Raw genomic sequence first — 22,736 nt, 5'->3', positions numbered from 1 at the left:
GTAAAGTATACTTTTAAAATCTAGATCACATTTTTTTCTTCAGGAAATGGTTTATTCTGCAGAAATGAAGATTTGAGCAATGTAGCTTGCTTTATTTTGATCATTATAGATAAAAATTTTTTTAAAATTGCATAATATACTTCTTATTCTAACCTTATTGAATAGACTGTAACCTCTGTTATAAAGGCCATTTTTACAAATTATAATCGTAATAGGAATACTTGTCTATCTACAAATTGGGTGAACTAATTTTTAAACAGCAGAACTCAAAAAGCATCAAAGTTCAGACCACATATTACACTAGGCACTTTGCTTGCATGGATTCATGTATTCTCTCAATAACTCTTTTAGCTAGGTAAGACTGCTAATTATTATGAAAAGAAAATCTTCTCTTACATTTTGGAAAATAGGCAGTATTATACAGTTCTGAGATGTTGTGCTTTTTTAGTTAGGCACGTAATTTTTTTTATTCTGAAAATTGCCCCCATTACTTCTAATAACCGTCTCTATACCCATAGTAGCTACTCTCCTCACTTCTAATTTGCTGCATCTAATCTGCTACTATTTTAAAAATCAAATAATCTAATATGTTGAAATTACATCAAGTAAGAGGTTCTAAGTTTTTAAATTTTACTGAAAGCTTAAACATTCATCATGTATTTTTTTTTTGTAGCCCAATGACTATTTTTTAAATTGAGGGAGAATAAATTGTCACATTATCTGCTAACTTCTGAATAGGTCCGATGTGCACTGTATGTATCAGTGTGAGAGTTCAAGGTAGTGCAAGGAGAATAAACCAGAAAAGTGTTGGTAGTAGTTTAAGCATGTTCTGTATTTCTTCATAAAATTCAGATATCTAAACATAATGGTATTTTAATCACCTTTTCAAGCCTTTATTTTTAAAATAATTTAGGAATCATTTATCACCCTGTAATAAAATTTGAAAATAGGAACAAAATAAGTTAAAGAGCTACTTTGCAGTAATTTTGAAGTATAGTGTTTTGCTGTCTTTATCCAATCATCCACTAACTTCTTAACAATCCAGCATCTTACTATTGTGTTTGTATATACTTCCCTGAATTATTTTGTTAAGAAGACTATTTATATAATAGTCTTTTAAAGTATCCAAAAACCAAAATGGTACTCTTAAGGATCTAAACACAGTAGTTTAGTAAACATGGAACTTTATAGTTTATAATAAATAAAGAAAATGAATTTAAAAGGTGAGTTTCAAAGAAAGGTAGATGGATCAGTTGATCAATAGCCATGGCTAAACCTAGTAAATTAATCCTGACTCTTTATTTTTATTTTTTTTTAATTTTTATTTATTTATGATAATCACACAGGGAGAGAGAGAGGCAGAGACATAGGCAGAGGGAGAAGCAGGCTCCATGCACCGGGAGCCCGACGTGGGACTCGATCCCGGGTCTCCAGGATTGCGCCCTGGGCCAAAGGCAGGCGCCAAACCGCTGCGCCACCCAGGGTTCCCAATCCTGACTCTTTAAACTGTTATTGAAAGGGGTCCAGTTTGAAAACTTCCATGCCTCTCCAAAATGTATACTTAATTAGAATGAGATAATTTGACCAAAAGGGAAGAAAATAAAATATCTTACTGGAATAATAAAAGATCTTTAAGGTTGATGATACTGTATTTTATTGTATATGATTTGATGTCTGCAGTGTGGGTTTGTTTTTGTTTGTTTGTTTTTTAATCAACACTGATTTACTTACTGCTTTGTTTTAAAGTATAATAATTAGCTAAGATTGCTTTGGCTTCTTCCAGCTTGTGGAGAGACTCCAGAACAAATTCGAGCACCAAGTGGTATAATCACAAGCCCAGGCTGGCCTTCTGAATATCCTGCCAAAATCAACTGCAGCTGGTTCATACGGGCAAATCCAGGGGAAATCATTACTATAAGGTAATTCTGATACCTTTCTGAATTACTATGTAATATTTTATTACAAAATACAAAATCAGTTTCCCAGTATTATCACTCAGCATGCAGTTATATAAAAAGACAATTTTCTAAAAATGTAATAAACTATAGCTACCAGTACCATATTAAGGGTAGGAATAATAGCCATTCTTCCCCTACTATAAGGATATGTGTTTTGAATATTTTCTGATGGTGGTAATGGATTTCCACTGAACCATCCATATTCTTTTAGATGACCTTTTAACAAAAGGTGCACATTTGCACAATAGCCTGTTAGGATCAAGAGTGTAATCTTTATGGGACAAATAAACAAAACTCACTAATCCATTTGGAGATCTAGCCCATAACCTTAGTCTCATTGGTAGAGTCCTCTATCTTAACAAGCTAAAACATGATTATAGTGTTTATCTACGTATATGTATGTATATAAAACTTGAAACAAGCTGATAATGTGTCTAGAAAAATCTCTTTTTTTATAACTTTGAAACAAAAGAACTTTTGCTAGGGTACAAAATGAAAGATACTCCTAGGAGAAATAAACAAAAGTTTAAGATTCTAATAAATATAAATAAGATTAAGATTCATTTTAAAAACATTTAAAATTCTAGAAAAGCATTATGGGAATAAGATACTAAAGAGAAAATATTCAGTAGAACTAGATAATGCTTGCCTAAGGAAATTATATCAAGGCTATTAGAAAAAAAAATTTTCCAGAAAGGGAGGAAAAAAAAAATACTATGCCTCAACAAAGAACTATGGTTGGAACTGAAACACAAATTAGAAAGTCATGCCTATCACAGAGGCAATGTCTGCAACAGCACAAAGGCATCTTCAACATTCTTTCATTGGTAACATTTTTATAAGTAAGAAGTATGGGACTTCAGATTTAGAAGAGACCTGGCAGGTCATAGGCTCAAATCCATTCTTACATTTTTTAAAAATAAGATTTTAAGTTTAGCCTATTTCTGTGGGGGTTTTTGAAATACGATTAATGTATAATGTTATATTAGTTCAGCTGTATGACATACTGATCAGCAGTTCTCTACATTATTCAGTACTCACCATAATGTCACCATCTGTCACCACACATTGTTACTGTAATATATTGACTATATTCCCTATGCTGTACTTTTCATCTCTGTGACTTACTATATTACAACTGGAAGTTTGTACCTCTTAACCCCTTTATCTATTTCACCCATCTTCCTTATTTATATCCCATAACTAATGAGACAGCCAGTGTCTCTTGAGAAACACAACTGTGTTCTATCCCCCTTCTTCTGTGGAAGCCATAAAACAGGGACCAACTGGTTTGTTTTTCTCTGGTCCTTTCTGCCCCAAGCCACATCTTCTGGAACTCTGGAGCTGAGCTTGTGTAGAAACTGTTGTCTGTGAGAAGTGTTATTCTCTTGCCTGATGGACTGGTAGCATGTGCCATTAAGATTATCCTTCTGCAACAGTGCCAGTGTTGGAACTGGGACAGTATGCTTATTTTCTGTTACTTATAGAATATGACTAAGTATAAACATGTTTACAAAATAGCATTTTTACCATAGGGATACCACACACTGGATTTCTTTCAACATAAAGCTAGAGTTTTTGGAGATTTTTATCTCTTAACCTAAAAACTCACCCCCAAATTTGCCACCTACCAGCTCAGTTCCATAAAACTTGGCAATTCTTGCCAGCATGGAGGAGGCTACATGGAATATTGCCATTTGATTCTGAACATGTATTGGACCCTTGAGATTTTGCAGAGAAACACTAAAACCAAGCAAAATACTGAAATAGAGAACAAAATTAGATTTAAGTCATACATCTAAAGGAAAACTTCCTAAGTTCCAGAAGAAGTTAATGAATTTGGATTTACACAGCCTAATGAGATCAGAAGGTGATTTAATACCAAACTTTAAAAAGATCACACACACACACAAAGTTTCACTTGTGAATATTGGTATAATCTTAAATTGTTCAAAAAAAATTATACCATAATCAAATGCAGCTTATTTAGACATAAAAGCGAGTCACTATTAGAAAATTTTAAATTTACCATATTAACAAGTCAAAGAAAAAGTATATGATTATCTAGAATAGACAGATGTTAAAAACCTTCATTCTTGAGTTTAAAGTCAAATTAAAATACAGATCAAAGAAGGAAACTAAAATTATATAAACAATATATGAGCAATACTTAGAGCTCTCCTTTATGAAACTGGTTAAAGATGGTAACATGAGAGCATTTTTACCTCACTCTCCTCCCTTGAAACTTATCAAAATCAACAAAAGCCATCTTATCAAGAGGATATAGAGGATTGGATTTCAATTCCCTGCTTAAAGCCAAGGACTGGAGTCAGGGTGTTTTGCTCAAGAAAGTAGACTTAGGGGAGGTGGGAGGATGGGGTAACTGGGTGATAGACATTAAGGAGGGTACATGATGTAATGAGTACTGGATATTATATAAGACTGATGAATCACTCAATTCTACCTCTGAAACTAATAATACACTATATATTAACTGAATTGAAATAAAAATTTTAAAATTTAAAAAAAATTAAAAAATAAAAAGACTAAAATATTTGCATTAACCACTGATCACTACCTGAACTTGTATGGGGCTGAGAGCTTAGAGGTGGGAGGACATACCCTTACAAATAGGAATATAACCAGGTTACCTACTGATTCCATGAAGGGATCTGTAATCATCTGAACCACCACGTAAAGACCATTCTGGAATGGAGACTTAGGTGAAAGTGGCTATGAAACACAGACAGGGGAATACAGAAAGAGAGTGAATTAGAAGGAGAGAGGGAGAACCAGAAAAGCTTCTACAGAATGAGCCTTATTTCCAGAATGTATGGAAAATATTAATAGTAACAAAAACAGCCAACAAAATCCAAACACAGATTTACTCCAGACATGATAAACTTTATTAGTTTTCATTTATTTTAATTCCAGTATACCTAACACACAGTGTTCTATTAGTTTCAGGTGTACAGTATAGTGATTCAGCAGTTCTGTACCTACCTCACCCAGTGCTCATCACAAGTAGACCGAGTTTTTTTTTTCCTTAGCCTTTTTTATGCTGTGAACACTTTGGTAGTTAGTGAAACCTATAGATCCCTTCCTAAAATGTTTTTAAACTCACAAATCATAATACATATTATTACAAAGGGAACCAATTATATTGAAGTATAGCTATCAGATATCTTTACAAGTTTGTATTATAGTAATATATGCTTATTAACATATTAGTAGGTGATGGTTCTAACAACTGTAATCTCAATGTGATTTTGAGTGTAAATAGTTATTCTAGATATCTATTACAACTGAAATGTGTAATTATATGTGATTTCTGCTGGTGACAGGTAGTGTAAATACTATCATGGTTTGTTTATATTCGTAAGTGAAGTGCCAAATTTCAGTTAGAGATTAGTGAAAATAAGATTGTAAATGTTTCCACCAAATCTGGGAATTTGAGAGGAGAATAGAAACACCAAATACTCTTACTTGGACTTTATTAGAACAAAAGTATGTTTTAGTGTTTGAACTACAACATCTAAAGATAACTACTGAAAAAATAGCAATCTTGAGTATGTGGTAAAGTAAAAGAAACTGTAAAAAATAAAAAGAAAGAAACCTATGAATACAAAAGAACACAAGGAAGGAGGAAAATGAAAAATCACCTACAATAGAAAGGCTGCTCAATAAAAAATTCGTTTAACCTTTAAAAGACAGACTGATCAGGTTTATTGGTTTATTGACTGGTATGATCCTCCTATAAAGGGCTCCTAAGAACATACCTAAAACAAAAGAAGCATAGTTTAGAAAAGAGTGATAGAAAAAGATAAGCTTTGGAAATACTGATAAAGAGAAGGCTAGTGTAGGAAGATTAGGAAGATTAACATTAATGGGATTGAGTTTAAGACACAAAATATTAGTAACAAATGAAATAATCCACTAAGAAGATAGATTCATGGTAAACTTTGCTTACCTTGTAACACAGCCTAAAATACACGTAAAGCAGCAAAATATGGAGAATTATTGACTGATCCATTTAGTGGAAGTTTATAAACATACCTTTAATCAGAATTCAATAGATTAAACAGAAAAATAGTAAAGATAGATTTGATAAAAATTAACAAGTTGGAACATGCGTTATATATATGTATGTTTATATTTATTTCAATGAATAGAGAATATAAATTGTTTTCAAAAACATATGGCACATTTACAAAAAATTGATTATGTATTAAACCACAAAGGAATTCTGAGTTCCATTTCTAAGATTTTACATCATTCAGATTGTATTCTGTGACCACAATGCAGTTAAATTAGAACCACAATAAAAAATGGGGAAATAACAACAAAATCCCTGTTTGAAAGCATATTCCTAAATAACTCCTGCATTAATGCTGGAATTCACAGTGGAATTCATAAAATATTTTGGTAATAACCATATTGAAAATATTACAAAACTGTTAGAACACATTGATAGAGTACTTAGCGAAAAAATTATGGCTTAAATGCATTAGCTTAAAAATAAGCAGGATGGGAAATAAATGAGCTCAGCATTTACTCAAGAGTTTTGAAAGAAAACTACAGGGTAAATCTTAAGTAGAAAATGTAGTAACATAAGGCCAGGAAATAATTAAATAGAAAGAATAAATAATAAGATTCAATAAAACAAAAAAAAATGGCCTTCTGAAAACCTTGGGAAAATAGACAAATCTCAAGACAAGACTGAAGAAAAAAAAGGTACTACTAAGAATGAACAAAAATGTCTAGAATTAAAAATATAATAATAAAGATTTTTAAAGTCATAAAGGAATATTATGATTAGTTTATGGTAACACTGTTACACAATTAGATGAATTGGATCATTTTCTAGAAAATGCTTAGTATCAAAATTGATTCAAGAATTGATTCTTCACTAAAGAAATTGAATCAACATCAGAAGAAGGTTCTAAACCCAAGTAGTTTTACAAAAGGTATCGGTTAAAAAATTTTAGTACCAAGGACCAGGATGTAGATGCATGCTTTCACTGCTTATAGTAGAACTCTGAATCAATGAAACAAGACAATAAATAGAAATTAGTGATACGAAAAATGGGAAGGAAAAGATAAAACCCTCCTCATTTGCCAATACTGTGCTTATCTCCATAGAAAATCCAAGCATATATATAAAGATCACAGATACGAAAAAAAATTTTTAATGTAAGAAAGTACTTTTGCAGCTTTATAACAAATTTTACTATCAAAATAAAATGATTTTCTATTAAAATTTAAATTATCAAAAAGTGACTCAAAAAAAGTTTAGGGAAAGCTGATTAAAATGAAAAACATGAAGAAATTAAAAATTTCTACTCTAGATCTGTATTCTAAACAGGCACAGGGCATTGGTATGTGAACAGTGTCTTTGTTACATAAACTACTATAAAGCATAAAAAAAGGAAACCTGAAAACTAATTTTACTTTGAAATGTATTTTAACAACCCTAAATGAAATATTAGCAAACCAAATCCAAGACTGTATACATGAATAGATATTGATTATTTCTTTTGTTCTGGGCAAGGATCCTGCTTCCCTCAATCTTAAATATTTTAGTGGATAAAAGTGCGTTAAAGGGATTCCTTAGCTTGAATCTGACTAGCCCTCTCATAAACAATTACCAATTTGGATATAAGTTTTTAAATGACTACTCAAAGGTACTGGAGACTAATCAGAAGCTGGCAGAAACTGGAGGAAATTAAACTCTTGAAAGAAGGAATCCAGGCACCCGGGTGGCTCAGCAGTTTAGCGCTGCCTTCAGCCCAGGGTCTGATCCTGGAGATTTGGGATCGAGTCCCATGTCGGGCTCCCTGCATGGAATCTGCTTCTCCCTCTGCCTGTGTCTCTGCCTCTCTCTCTCTCTTTCTCTGTATCTCTCATGAATAAATAAATAAAATATTAAAAAAGAAAAAGAAGGATTCCACATTGATGAGATATGTTTGCTTCCTGTTAGCTCCCGATGCAGAATGCAGTAGCTAGAACTCAAATAGGCCGCCGCAGTCTTATGGGCTTGAGGTGGTATATTGCAGGGTGGACCTGAGGCTGTCAGAGTAGCTGGAAATTAAAAAGACAAATCCTAGAATGGAGAGAGCCCCAGTGTAGGAAGCCCTTACATATGCATATAAATTATTCTCAAATTCTTTGCTCTTTTCTGAACTGTGCATGCCTAAGAGACACCAAGGAACTTAGTAGAAAAAGCTGCCCCAGATTTCAGTGGCTGTGCACCGAAGCTGAGGCAGAGTTTGGAGTTGAAACCTGCTGAGTTTGAGGAATTTGGTAAATACCTTGGGATTTTATTGAAGTCACAGAAATGTCATACATTATAAGTAAAGACAATGTCCTAAAATTAGGAATTCACCTAAGACTCAGGACAAAGCTAAACAAAACCTCCACAAGTGCAGGATGACCAGACTAAATGTTCCATGCATGATAAAACAAAGTAAGTGTAAGAATCTTGACCTGTCCCTGAGAACACACAAAAACTAATTCAAGATAAATCCTAGATACGAACGTAAAATCTAAAACTCCAAAATTCTGGAAGAAGACATTGTTTAGTATCTTGGTGTAGGCAAAGGTATTTTAGAGAGGACACTAAATGCACTAAACATAAAGGGAAAAATAAATTAGGCTTCATCAAAACTAAAATTAAAAACCTCTGCTCATTAGAACATACCATGAAGAAAATGAAAAGGCAGTCCATATAAACTAGAAGAAAATATTAGCATATATATCTAACAGAAGATTTGCGTCTAGAATATAAAATTAATTTTTATAACTCAAAAAAACAACCCAATTTTTTTTAAATGGGCAAAAAGACTTGAGCAGACATTTCACAGAAGACGTGAGGATGGCCAGTAAGCACATGAAAAGATATTCAGCATCATTAGTCTTCAGGGAAATGCACATAAAACCACATTGAGAGATGTCAGTTCACACCAACTAACTAATGGCTAAGGTTGAGAGGACCGACATCACCAGCTACTGAAGAGAATGTGGATGTGGCTATCTATACATATATCTTACATATGGACATGCCGCCAAATAGATAAATGTTTATACTACATAGAGGATTTTTAAGTAAGAAAAATTTCTGTTGGATGAAGGATGATATAACAAAGCAATTCATAGGAAAAGAAATAATAAACATAGGAAAAGGTGTTTCAATTTCAGTAAATAAGGAAATGCAAAATGCAACAGTTTTTTAAAAAACTGACTATCCCAATTTGCCAGGGTCACGGAGTATAAGATACTTTTATAAAACTCATTGAAAATTAGTTGGTTCTGGGAAACAAACTAGGGGTGGTGGAAGGGGAGGGGGGGTGAATGGGTGACGGGCACTGAGGGGGGCACTTGACGGGATGAGCACCGGGTGTTATTCTGTATGTTGGTAAATTGAACACCAATAAAAAATAAATTTATTTTAAAAAATGAGTTGGTATAAATATTTCTGTCAGTGTCTGTCATATTTCAAGTGGAATTTTGTCTTCTGACCTAGCAATTCTACTTCTAGAAAAATTTTTGTTCTAGAGAAGTATTTGCACATGTAGAGATACATGTATGAGGATTCCTTAAAGCATTGTTCATAATAGTGGGGAACTGGAAACAATCAAATTATTTGTCATTCTTTGTTGTAGTTAACTCAGAATATTTACAGGGGAAATAACCTGATGTAAAAATTCTTGGATAAAAAAAAATTCTTGGATAATTAATTTCATTATCACAGTTTAAGGCAGAGGCAAGGAGATAAAAAGTCAGATATTCCCTTCTTGGTAGAGACATGATACTGGAAAATAATATTTTAGTTTCTCTTTTTTCATAGCAGTAGCTAATTTTATATGTGCTTTTGACTTCTTTTGCTGTGTATGAGACCCATATTTTGTGAACTACAAGGTAATGTTGTTTGACCATAACGTAACTTATGTAAAAAAAAAAGTATTCCCAAACCTAGGGATTTTTCACTGATAAAGAGTGTTCATTTTTACTTTGCTCAGAGTTGTGCTGTTTGCTCTTCTGAAAATGTAAGCTGTAAACCTTTCACTAAGCAAGCAGATGAACCAGTCTAATCTAAGAGAAGGCTGACTTTCTCTGTGTGTACTTTAGTTTATCAGATTATGGAGTGGTGTCTCTGGTTCAAATACAGGACAGTTAGGATATTCTGAATTAGAAGTGATTTTTCCTAAACACAAACAGAAGAAAAGGATACAAGGTGCCAGATATTGACTGGGGATTTATTAGAATTATTTTAAAATCTGGTATTACTTATGAAGAAGTATTATATGAGAGTCTAGGAAAGAGATATAAACATCAGGGACATAGAAACAGTGTTGTTTGCTGATGACATGATTGTATCTCCTGGAAAACACAGGAGAATCAACAAATATGGAGGCTTATAATAAAGTCCTCAGTTATATTGTATTATTATGCAGTTTTTTTTTTAAATTTACCCTTATTAATAGTGTTTTCTGACTTTTTATTTCTAGTTTTCAGGATTTTGATATTCAGGGGTCCAGAAGATGCAGTTTGGATTGGTTGACGATAGAAACATACAAAAATATTGAAAGTTACAGAGCTTGTGGTTCAACAGTTCCGCCACCATATATTTCTTCACAAGATCATGTCTGGATCAGGTTCCATTCTGATGACAGTATCTCTAGAAAGGGTTTCAGACTGGCGTATTTTTCAGGTATGTTTTTAAAAAAAGGAGAAAGGTAACAGAATTGTGTTGTATTAAGTACCAAGTCACTTTGGCTAGTCTTCTAAAACAGTATCCATTTAATTGGCAATTGAGATTGAAGAAGGTTCAGGTGCCCTAGAGCACAATCTCAAAAAGGTGTTTTGTATATTCTAATAAAATGATTATTTTTATAAACTAAGGTCAGCTTTCTTTTTAAATATTTAAATACCTTTATTTTAAAAGTAAATTTTTTTTCCCTCAAGGGTTTTCTGATACCCTGAAAATTAGTTCAGAATGTATTTTTGTGTCTGAATTACCATTGTCTTTACAGCTTCACAGAAAAGACATATTCCATTTCATCTTCATGGTTTCTAGTATCAGAAGTCTTCTTTTATTATTCTGAATCTTTTCTTTCAAAAAGTGTGACCAGATCATGGATATGTGAATAAGTCAGATTATTAGAATCATATATACGTTTTGCCAAAAATCATTTTACGTCTTCTAAAATTTGTACTTGTCTTTCAGAAAATATGCTTTTTCTTCTCTCTTAAAAATAGTCTTTGTAAGGGACGCCTGATTGGCTCAGCGGTTGAGCATCTGCCTTCGGCTCAGGGTGTGATCCCATAGTTCTGGGATTGAGTCCCCACATCAGGCTCCCTGGGAGGAGCCTGCTTCTCCCTCTGCCTGTGTCTCTGCCTTCTCTCTGTGTCTCTCATGAATGAATAAATAAAATCTTTTAAATAAATAAATAAAACTATCTATTAAAAAAAAAAGTCTTTGTAATACTTAGCTACTGAAGCACATTTTTTGTCCCCTATTTACCAATAAATAAATTGTTAATGGAGAAGTAAGTATTGTCCTAAACATTGTTAGTTTTTGAGGACCATAGGATCTAATATTTGATTTTCTTCCCCTGCTTCATTTTTGGTGTATATTTAGGATGGTACACTACAATAATTGGAATTCTATAGGCATTTCAAGTTTTTTTTCCCCTACTATTTTGATGAATAAATTTATACCTTTAGCTCAGTTACATGCAGTGTTTTGCATTTGTGTGAAACAGTAGAATTATAAAATGTGAGTGTTATTACACAACATTTCATTACATCAACTGTATATAAAGTTAATCTTATAATTTTAGCGGAAATTTGGATCTGAATAATAGGATTACAAAATAGCATATGCTGTATGACACAAGTAGCGAAATATTGTATATACATAAACAAGAACTAGAAAAGATATGAAAAATATGAAAAAATAATTTGAAAAGGTGATTATTGTGGGTGAATTTTTTATTTCAATGTCACTCTAATGATGTATATACAATAAAAATTTTAAATTTTTAATCAGTATAATCTATTGGTTTGTATATCTTAGATTATTAAATGTTCTGCAGTAAAATAGCTCTCTACAAAAGCAGAAGTGTTCTCCTCCCCTTTTCCCCCAAGTTTTTATTTAAATTCCCATTAGTTGGGACACCTGGGTGGCTCAGTGAATGGGTGTCTGACTTAGGCTCAGGGCATGGTCCTGGGATCCCAGATCGTGTCCTGCATGGGGGTCCCTGTGGGGAGCCTGCTTCTACCTCTGCCTGTGTCTCTGCCTCTTTCTCTGTCTCTCATGAATAAATAAATAAAATCTTTTTATAAATAAATAAATTCCCATTAGCTAATACACAGTATACTACTAGCTTCAGGAGTAGAATTTAGTGATTCATCACTTACATACAACACCCTCATCATAGCAAATGCCTTCCTCAATACCCATCCCCCATCTAGCCCATCCCCCACCTACCTCCCCTCCAGCAGCCTCTGGTTTGTGCTCTCTTCACTTAAAGTCAAAATACAGAGGTCTTCATGGAATAAACAATAGGTGTTTAATAAATTGTTGCCTTTAGAATATCAATTTGCCTTTAGAATCTAATCTGTTTCTTAGATTTTTTTAAAACTCCTATCACTTGGGCTCAATAGTTAATATTTATTATAAAAATACCACTTGCTGTTCTGTATCTTTTAAGGAGTATGTTTTTCCCTCTCCTTTCCTCTCCATCTCCATCCTCCCCATGCCCTCCCAGGGAAATCTGAAGAAGCCAACTGTGCTTGTGATCAGTTCCGTTGCGGCAATGGCAAGTGTATACCCGAAGCCTGGAAATGCAATAGCATGGACGAGTGTGGGGATGGGTCTGACGAAGAGGTCTGCGCCAGGGAAGCTGATACCCCAGCATCCTCTTCCTTCCAACCTTGTGCCTACAACCAGTTCCAGTGTTTGTCTCGATTTACCAAGGTCTACACTTGCCTCCCTGAATCTTTAAAATGCGATGGCAACATTGACTGCCTGGACCTCGGAGACGAGATCGACTGTGACATGCCAACCTGCGGGCAGTGGCTAAAATATTTCTATGGTACTTTCAGTTCCCCCAATTATCCAGACTTCTATCCTCCTGGAAGCAACTGCACCTGGTTAATAGACACTGGTGATCATCGTAAAGTCATTCTGCGCTTTACTGACTTTAAACTTGATGGTACTGGTTATGGTGATTATGTCAAAATATACGACGGTTTAGAGGAAAATCCACACAAGCTTTTGCGTGTCTTAACCGCTTTTGATTCTCATGCACCCCTTACAGTTGTTTCTTCTTCTGGCCAGATCAGGGTACATTTTTGTGCCGACAAAGTGAATGCTGCAAGGGGATTTAATGCTACTTACCAAGTAGATGGCTTTTGTTTGCCTTGGGAAATACCCTGTGGGGGTAACTGGGGGTGTTACACAGAACAGCAGCGCTGTGATGGGTATTGGCATTGCCCAAATGGAAGGGATGAGATAAATTGCACCATGTGCCAAAAAGAAGAATTCCCCTGTTCCCGAAACGGTGTCTGTTACCCTCGTTCTGATCGCTGCAACTACCAGAATCATTGCCCAAATGGCTCAGATGAAAAAAACTGCTTTTTTTGCCAGCCAGGAAATTTTCATTGTAAAAACAATCGTTGTGTGTTTGAAAGCTGGGTGTGTGATTCTCAGGATGACTGCGGTGATGGCAGCGATGAGGAGAATTGCCCGGTTATTGTGCCTACCAGAGTCATAACTGCAGCCGTCATAGGGAGCCTTATCTGTGGACTGTTACTGGTCATTGCGTTGGGATGTACCTGTAAGCTCTATTCTCTGAGAATGTTTGAACGAAGGTCAGTATCAAGACAAAACTATAGTGGTTGTGACTTCACAATAAACATGGTCCCAGTATTTGCAACAGAATTTTTAGCATGATCAGCAATAGACTTTGTTTTATACTGTTTTTTGAAATAGATGAATATCTTTCATGATTTATGAAATTAGTGTGAAAATACTAAGACCCAAGAGGCTAAACATATTTTATAAACTAATAAATACTTAGAGTTATGAGGTGAGAAAAACCAATCTGTATTTACCAGTTCCTGTTTTCAGATTAATCTGTTTTATAGGAACTTTGCAAGCTGCAGTTCTTCTCAGTTGTAATGTTTTAATCTGTGTTCTTATAAATATGAATTCAACAACTGCAAATATTTGAGAACCTACAGTGTTCAAAGCATTAAACAGATGAGTAGAAAAATGAATAAGGCATAATCTCATAGGTACTTTACAGTTAGGAGGAAGGCATTGGTGGGTGCAATAAGATGACAAAAATATAAATGCTGTAAGAGCTATAAAACAAAGTGGCATAAAAGTCAAAAGATACCTAATCTGATGAGGGGATATGGAAAGGCTTTTATTGAAGAAGTATCATTTGAAATTTGTAAGAATGTAGATAGGGGAAAGATATTATAGTTGAAAAAATTAGCCTGGGAAAATGCGTAGAAGTAGGGATGCCCAGCATTGCTTGGAAAAGTAGCACATAATTCAGCTTGTCTGGAGGCTAAGATACATATGAAGGGCTAAAAGGTAAAACTTGGAAGATAAGGCTAGTGTCATATTGTGGAGGACCATGAGAGCCATGTGTCAGAGTTCTCAAGTAAGAAATGGTTAAGTATTAAAGGGTGACCTTCAGGGAGGGTTTTCTTCCATGTGGTGCAGGATAGACTGGACCTGGGAGACACTGATGATGGACGAGAGGTCTCTTACGTAGGAGGCTGTTGTGGAGACAGTGACCCTATGTTCCAGGAGAGTTACAAATAACGGATTTAGCTAAAGATTTCATGTCCCATATGGCTAAGCTAATAGATGCATACAAATGCACAGTATCAAAGTAATCATGCTGCATCTTTTCTTTGCAGCATAAGAGCTCAGTTAAGAATCCAAGGTCTTGAGTTGAAGAACAAGCTATGTCAGAAAGTGTATTGGCGACTCATTTCACTCTTTTACTTATCTATAAAACTAAATGTATTGAACCTTGATGATTACTTTCACCTAAAATCCCAACCCCTTATGTTCTTAGGGGTTTAAAGATCTAATACCTTTATCTTTTATGAGGATTTCTAATTCATTAAAACTTAGTGATCCAGTGTCCTAGTATAAAGCCCCATGAGGATAGACTGTCTACTGCATCTTTGTATTCTCAGTGTAGAAATGGTATAGATTTTCAATAAATGTTGGTTGACTAAGCTTTAAAAATGGTCAAGTATGTAGAGGTTCAGATTGTTTCCATTGGTGATTAAAGAATTATTATTTTGACTTACTTTTTTTTTTTTAACCATTTTTATCCCCCTGTTTTCCCTCAAAGGTCATTTGAAACACAGTTGTCAAGAGTAGAAGCAGAATTGCTAAGAAGAGAAGCTCCTCCCTCTTATGGACAATTGATTGCTCAGGGTTTAATTCCACCAGTTGAAGATTTTCCTGTTTGTTCACCTAATCAGGTATGTTGCAGTTTATGATTTCTGTTTCATAAAATGAATGTTGTATTTATATGTATGATAAAGGACTTTAGTCAATTTTTGCAATCAAGTCAAGGATTAAATATGTAGGAAATTTTGAAATTATAATCATGTCATTGTATTTCAACATATGCTACAAAATACAAAATCTTTCATTCTTCTGATTTGATTATGTGATTCTTAAGCATTTTACTGTTAGGATTTGGTGCACTAAAATTCAGAAGTAAAGTTTAGTAAGTTATTTTCTATTTGCACTAAACATCTAAAGATTAAGAATGAATGTTAAAATTAGTATGCTAGTAATGTATTAGTAACATGCTAGATTAACTAGTTAATAAGTAAAAGTAATTGCAATGAAGTTGACATTTCCACCCAACTTGAGGGTAAACTTCTTCACTGCTAGATTTTATATTAAAGTGTTTAAGAATTCATACCATTTTCTTTAAATAGTAACTCATTCTTTATTAATGTTTCTGAATTCTTTAAATTTCTATTAGTACTTTTTAAAAAAAAAGTCCTTTTCAGGAATGACTAGGTGGCCCAGTCAGTTAAGTGTCAGACTCTTGATCTCAGGGTCATGAGTTTAAGCCCCACACTGTGCTCCATGCTGGGCATGGAGCCTACTTAAAATTAATTAATTAATTTAAAATTTATTTTTTAATGCATAAATTATAACAGGGTTCATAAAGGCATAGGGATGGGGCACCTGAGTGGCTTAGTTGGTTGAGTGTCCAACTCTTAATTTCAGCTCAGGTCATGATCTCAGGTCATGGGATCAAGCCCCACATCCAGCTCCTCTCAGTGGGGAGTCTGCTGGAGATTCTCTGTCCCTCTCCACCCTCCCCCCCAACCCCCACATACACTTGCTCTCTCTCTCTCTCTCTCAAATAAATAAATATTAAAAAAAATAAAAGCATAAAGATGCATATATTTCAAGATGTAAATTCATCCAGAAATATTTGTAAAAATAGATAAACACTGTTTTCCCAGTGATTTAATTCTGTACAAAATGGAAGACCACTTCCTTTCTGGTAAATAAGATTTCTTATTACAGTCTATCACCTTTATTTGAGTCTTTTAGGAAATATCTGGTGAGAATTTGTGGGGTTTTTAAAAATAATTTATTTATTCATGAGAGACACATGGAGAGAGGCAGAGACATAGGCAGAGGGAGAAGTAGGCCCCCTCTCTGTACAAGGCACCTGCTGCAGTACTTGATCCCAGGACCCCAGGATCATGAGCTGAGCCAAAAGCGACACTCAACCACTGAGCCACCCTGGTGCCCCTAGAATTTGTGGTTTTAAAAACATTTCTTCGGATGTAATTTGCTAAGTAAATCATTCAGAAGTTCCACTGGTTGGAATTTTGTGTACAAAATAGGAAAAAGCTATATTCTATTGACCGTGATATGTGGAAGGTTTCTTTTAGGTAGGAACTCAAACAGTGGTTAATTCCACCCATCCACCCACTCTACCATCTGCCACCCACCACCCCTATACTTTGTGGCTGCCTTCAAGAGTTTAGCCAATTATGGAGTTAGAGTTAAGCACAGTCTACACAAGACAGCTCTCATCTATATAGAAATTACAAGTTCAGGGCTTCCCAAAATGACTCTCAGTTTTGACAATTTACTAGATACAACCCACTGAAAACTGTTATACTCATGGTTATAATTTATTACAAGGAAGAACCTAGATTAAATCAGCCAAAGGAAAAGACATATAGAATAGGGTACCAAACACAGACCTTCTAGTTCTCCTCTCCCCATAAGTCAAGGTAGTGTTACTCTCTGTCAGGTGTATGACAGTGTGCAGAATAGTGCCAACTAGGGAAGCCACCCAAGACTCAGCATCCAGAGTTTTTACTGAAGCTCCATCACATAGGTGGATTAATTGCAAATGTGGTTGATCAGTCTCTAGCCCCTACAGAGTTTGACTGATACTGCTGATCCAAAGCACCTGCCCTGCATCACATTGCTGGTGTGGCTTGGAGCCTCCACCTCAGACACAGCATAATCTGTATCTGGCTGGCCCCAGGCCCCAGGCCCCAGGCAAGGACATCCCTGTCAGAGATGACATTGTAAGGACTTAGAGATCACATCCCAGAAATAGAGGGCAAAAGTCAGACCTCACCTTGGATAAGGTTTCTTTACTACATACTATACCATTCTTGAGGTTTATAATTTACCCTTAGGAGGGAATTCTGCTTCAACAAAGTTTTAAAATAAAATAGGTGTATGAATAGTAAGCTAGATTTTATTCAGTTTATAAGATTAAACTTCCAAGTTTAAAATTCTTGGTAACAAATTCTCATATTTTCATGATAGTTTTTAAAAAGAAAAATAATATTCCAAATTACCATCCCATTAAAAAATAGAAATGCTTTCTGAAGAATGCCTTCTTATGCTTCATAAACTGAAGACATGTATAAAATTATTCCTTAAACATTCATGCGATCCCCTTATAGAAATCTAATGTTAAATTAATTTTAATTAAACAGACCTTTAAGCAGAAAGCTTCACTTCACTATGATGGACTGTAATGTGAAAGTCAGCATTGTTGATCTTAATGGGAGATAGCTGCATAAAAGGGAAGCTTATCTGCAGAACCTTCTGTTCATGGCTGGGTGTAACACAGTGCTCACACAAAAGCCTTAGAACTTGAATGCTGAGTGGTGAGGACCATGTGTATGGAAAAGTTCCTTAGGGATGTGAACCATTTAGGTTTTTTTTTTTTTTAATTTATAATTAGGTACTTCTTAATTGGTGAAAATTGTATAACAAATCTGTATATGCTGATATTCAGATTTCTTACTGACAGTATGCTTTACTAAGACTAGATTTTTAAATACTCTTATGAAAGAAGTTTCTTTTCATTCTCTGAATTATATCCCTGAGTTTATGTTTTATAAGTAAATTTAATACCCATCTTGAAGAGAGGTGGAGAGCACATACCATCACATCTTTCCTTTCCTTCTTTTCTTCTGTGAGGGTAAAGGCAAGAACTAACTGTTCATATTGGCAGCAGGAAATTACATCATCATTGAAAAGGGAGTATATCAACTCACTATTCTTTCCTGGAAATACTGTGTGAAGTACCAGATGCCATAAGTGAAAATGTAGTTGTTCCAAGTTTGAATACTTGTTTTTGTAACCACTAGATGGAGCTAAAGACTTTTAAATAAATGTTGTATGCCTTAAAAATAATCCATAAATGTATCCATCTAAGAAAAAGTAACTCTTCAAAGAATGAGGATATAACAATTTATGCTTAACGCTAAGCTTTAAAGATTGAGAAGAGCCCAAATGTCTCAAATCCAAATGTCCCAAAAGCTTATAGCACTATATATACCATTGTGTAGTGCTATAAACAAATTAAATTTTTTAGCTTCTGTTTCCTGTGCTATATTACAAATTAATTATCTTATTTATGTCTATAAAAACCGATCTTTACTGTCCATTCAACAAATCCTTGAGAACCAACTGTGAAATATAACTTTCACATGTTTTGGAAAGTTTCAGTCTTGTAAATGAAGTCTTTCTGTGTTTTTAAGGAAAAAAAAAAAGGTGGAAAGCAGATAATGGGTGTAGTTTACCTTCCTAACTGGAGAAGTATCAGATAATTTTGTTTTACAGCTTTGGTACACTTTTAGAATTGGATTACAATGTGCAGTTTTGAAATAAAATAGTTGTTGGGATGCCTGGGTGGCTCAGAGATTGAGCGTCTGCCTTGGGTTCAGGGTGTGATCCCGGAATCCTGGGATCGAGTCCCATATCGGGCTCCTTGCATGGAGTCTGCTTCTCCTGTCTCTGCTTCTTTCTGTGTCTCTCATGAATATCTAAATAAAATATTTTTTTAATAAAAGAAATAAAATAGTTGTAATTGATGTTAAATATCACTTTAAAATTGCATATATAAAATGAAGTGTCAAGAAAAATCAAAGCAAATGAACAGAGGCACCTGAGTGGCTCAGTTCTTTAAGCATCTGCCTTTGGATTAGGTCATAATCCCAGGGTGTTGGGATTGAACCCTCGTCCCCTACTCAGCAGGGAGCCTACTTCTCCCTCTCCCTCTGCCTGCTGCTCCCCACCCCCACCCCCCGCTTTGTACTCTCTCTGTCATATAAATACATAAAATCTTTAAAAATAAAAAAGTAATAAAGCAAGTGAACAGTGGTACAAGTTATAGATTAGATTTTATAATAGGGTGAACCTATATAGATGAGAGGAATTAATTCATCCTTCATAGACCCTAACAATGAGTAATAGCATCTTTCATCATAACACATTCTTATTTAGAAGGGTGTTTTTTATTTTAATACCTCTTTGTTAGCTATCTTAATATCTTTTCTTATTTTTTGTAGGCTTCTGTTTTGGAAAACCTGAGGTTAGCAGTACGATCCCAGCTTGGATTTACTTCAATCAGGCTTCCAATGGCAGGCAGATCCAGCAACATTTGGAATCGTATTTTTAATTTTGCAAGATCACGTCATTCAGGGTCATTGGCTTTGGTATCAGCAGATGGAGATGAGGTTGTACCTAGTCAGAGTACCAGCAGAGAACCTGAAAGAAATCATACTCACAGAAGTTTGTTTTCTGTGGAGTCTGATGACACAGACACAGAAAATGAGAGAAGAGATACAGCAGGAGCATCTGGTGGGGTTGCAGCTCCTTTGCCCCCAAAAATCCCTCCCACAACAGCAGTAGCAGCAACAGTGGGAGCAAGTGGAAGTTCCTCAACTCAAAGTACCCGAGGTGGTCACACAGATAATGGAAGGGATGTGAGCAGTGTGGAGCCCCCTGGTGTGAGTCCTGCACGTCAACAACTCACAAGTGCACTCAGTCGCATGACTCAGGGGCTGCGCTGGGTGCGCTTTACACTAGGGCGATCCAGCTCCGGAAATCAGAGCCAGAGTCCTTTGAGACAGCTTGACAATGGGGCACATGGAAGAGAAGACGACGACGATGTCGAAATGCTGATCCCAGTTTCTGATGGAGCTTCAGACTTTGATGTGAACGACTGCTCCAGACCTCTTCTCGATCTTGCTTCAGATCAAGGCCAAGGGTTTAGACAGCCATTTAGTGCAACAAACCCTGGAGTAAGGCCAAGTAATCGAGACGGCCCCTGTGAGCGCTGTGGTATTGTTCACACTGCCCAGATTCCAGACACTTGCTTGGAAGCAACACTGAAACATGAGACGAGTGATGATGAGGCTTTGTTACTTTGTTAGGTACGAATCACAGCGAGGGAGATTGTGTACAATTTGGAGCAATATCCATTCGTTGTTTTGTAACTTTACAATTAAACTAGTTTTAATTTAAAAACAAAAAAGATGCAGGGTGATTTCTTACTATCATATGTTAGCCTGCATGGTTAAATTAAACAACTTGTAACTCTATGAACTTTAGAGTTTACTATTTTAGCAGCTAAAATTGCATTATGTTTTCATTATTGTTCAATAATGTTCTTCCATTTGTTTCTAATTGTTTTTATCCTGGTACTGTAGTTCACAGTAGAAGTATGGCTGCTGAAACTCATCCGACTGTCAGTTTCTCTCTCCTATGTTAGAATTTGTTAGTACAAAATAATACCTTCTTTTCATTGAACACTTTATGCTTTTTGCCAATACATCTTGCAACTTAATATACCAGATGTTAAGGTTGTTAATGTACAAAAAAAGCCCCTTCTATTCACCTGTGTTTTTATCTGTGTAACATTTGTCTAAATATTATTGGGTTTCATCATAATATGAGCTTGTCAAAGGGAAAAACCTTTGCCTAAAAATTTTTCTCTTACGTTTAACATTCAGTGATACTAAATTTAGGTAGAGTTAGATAAATTAATGGCAAAAACAAAACTTTTATAGATTTTCTAATGTTGACTTTAATACTCTAATATGGTACAAGCCAAATGGTAAAACCCCGTCATTTCTTTTTTCATCTCTATTTAGGGACAGAATTAAACAGATGAAAATATTCTACTATGCATTAAATCTTGAACTTTATAAAATATGTACAAAAATTGTACAAGATAAGTTCTAACTGGTAATATCCTTCCCTAGTACAGGGTTATGCTTGTATTGAACCCTGGGGATTTGCACTAAAATCATATCAAGGTCACAGATGCGTTTAGTGCACAAGCACTATCACTTTAAATACTGTCATTTGCTATCACAATGACTATATATTTCCATAGCTTTGGGGGGGGGCATTTTTATTACAACGTGAAATTGCTTTGCTGGTTTCATATTTATTTGTTGTATTTAAAGACTGCATTATTGTAAGAGTGATTTTCAATATATTTTATTCATGGGGGAGGGGATCATGCTACATGTTGAAAAGCAACTTAAGAAATCATTCAGATGCACCCCCCCCATTTTTTAAGTAGAATGAATTACAAACCCCACGTATTTTTTTATTGTCAGTTCTTGTTTATTTATTCTTTAGCTGTCTGTTTTAGTAGCTTAATGATTGAGTATGAAAAATGTATTTGTGTGTGATTATTGCTATTTATTAAATTTTCAGTACTTTGCTGAATGTCATTTTAAAGCATGTTTGAGGTCTTGTGTATTTGTCGTGTTATGCTGTCAGGAAGAACTGACTGAAATGTTTTAATATGTATCAAGAATTAAAATCACTTTTTTTGTATTGCCTTGAGGTACTTTTTAAATCAAAGTTGCTCTACATTTTTGTTGCATTTTAGTGCATTTACAGATTCCAGCCATAAGATATGCATTGTGTCTAGAAGAAAAACTGAAGGGGTGGATAGTCTTTTTTAACTACTTTATGGTAAAGTAGTAGCTTACACCAGCGTTCAAGGGTAAAAATTCCTAAGGAACTGAATATATTTGCCTTTGAGAACACTGCTTGTTTCTTATATGATGCAATAACTCAGTCAGTTCTCTTTTTATTTTTATTTTTTTGATTTTCAGATGCATTTCAGGCCCCCATAGGATATTTTCCTGGCAGAATTTGCATTACTAAATCAATCTTGTTTAGGTTCTACTAATAATATATAGGTTTCACGGTTTTGTTTTCTGGCATGTGTTTTTATTTCATTTTTTAATTAACTAATATGTCTTCCTGTTTCCAACAGTAAAAAGTATCTCCCCTATCCCTGACACCCATCCTTTAGCTCCATTCCAAGGAGGTAAGTACCAATACCAGATTCTGTATGCCCTTCCAGAGATACCATGTAGATACATAAATGTATCCATATATATAAATGCCATATATAGTAA

General features: G+C 34.8%; 1 protein-coding gene across 2 annotated transcripts in view; it reads left to right on the top strand.

The window, feature by feature from the left end:
• Positions 1–22,143, top strand: part of LRP12 (LDL receptor related protein 12) — a 72,284-nt gene extending 50,141 nt beyond the window's left edge. For both annotated transcript variants that reach the window (XM_055314348.1, XM_055314347.1), the window contains 5 exons: positions 1,784–1,919; positions 10,466–10,668; positions 12,731–13,835; positions 15,347–15,479; positions 19,860–22,143. In XM_055314348.1, the coding sequence (XP_055170323.1) occupies positions 1,784–1,919; positions 10,466–10,668; positions 12,731–13,835; positions 15,347–15,479; positions 19,860–20,726 (2,444 nt within the window). In that variant the 3' untranslated portion in view covers positions 20,727–22,143. The remainder of the gene's footprint in view (positions 1–1,783; positions 1,920–10,465; positions 10,669–12,730; positions 13,836–15,346; positions 15,480–19,859) is intronic.
• The last annotated feature ends 593 nt before the right edge of the window (positions 22,144–22,736 follow it).

This window comes from Nyctereutes procyonoides, unplaced genomic scaffold (assembly GCF_905146905.1).
Source record: "Nyctereutes procyonoides isolate TBG_1078 unplaced genomic scaffold, NYPRO_anot_genome, whole genome shotgun sequence".
NCBI lineage: Eukaryota > Metazoa > Chordata > Mammalia > Carnivora > Canidae > Nyctereutes > Nyctereutes procyonoides.
This window is presented reverse-complemented; position numbering and strand designations above follow the sequence as displayed.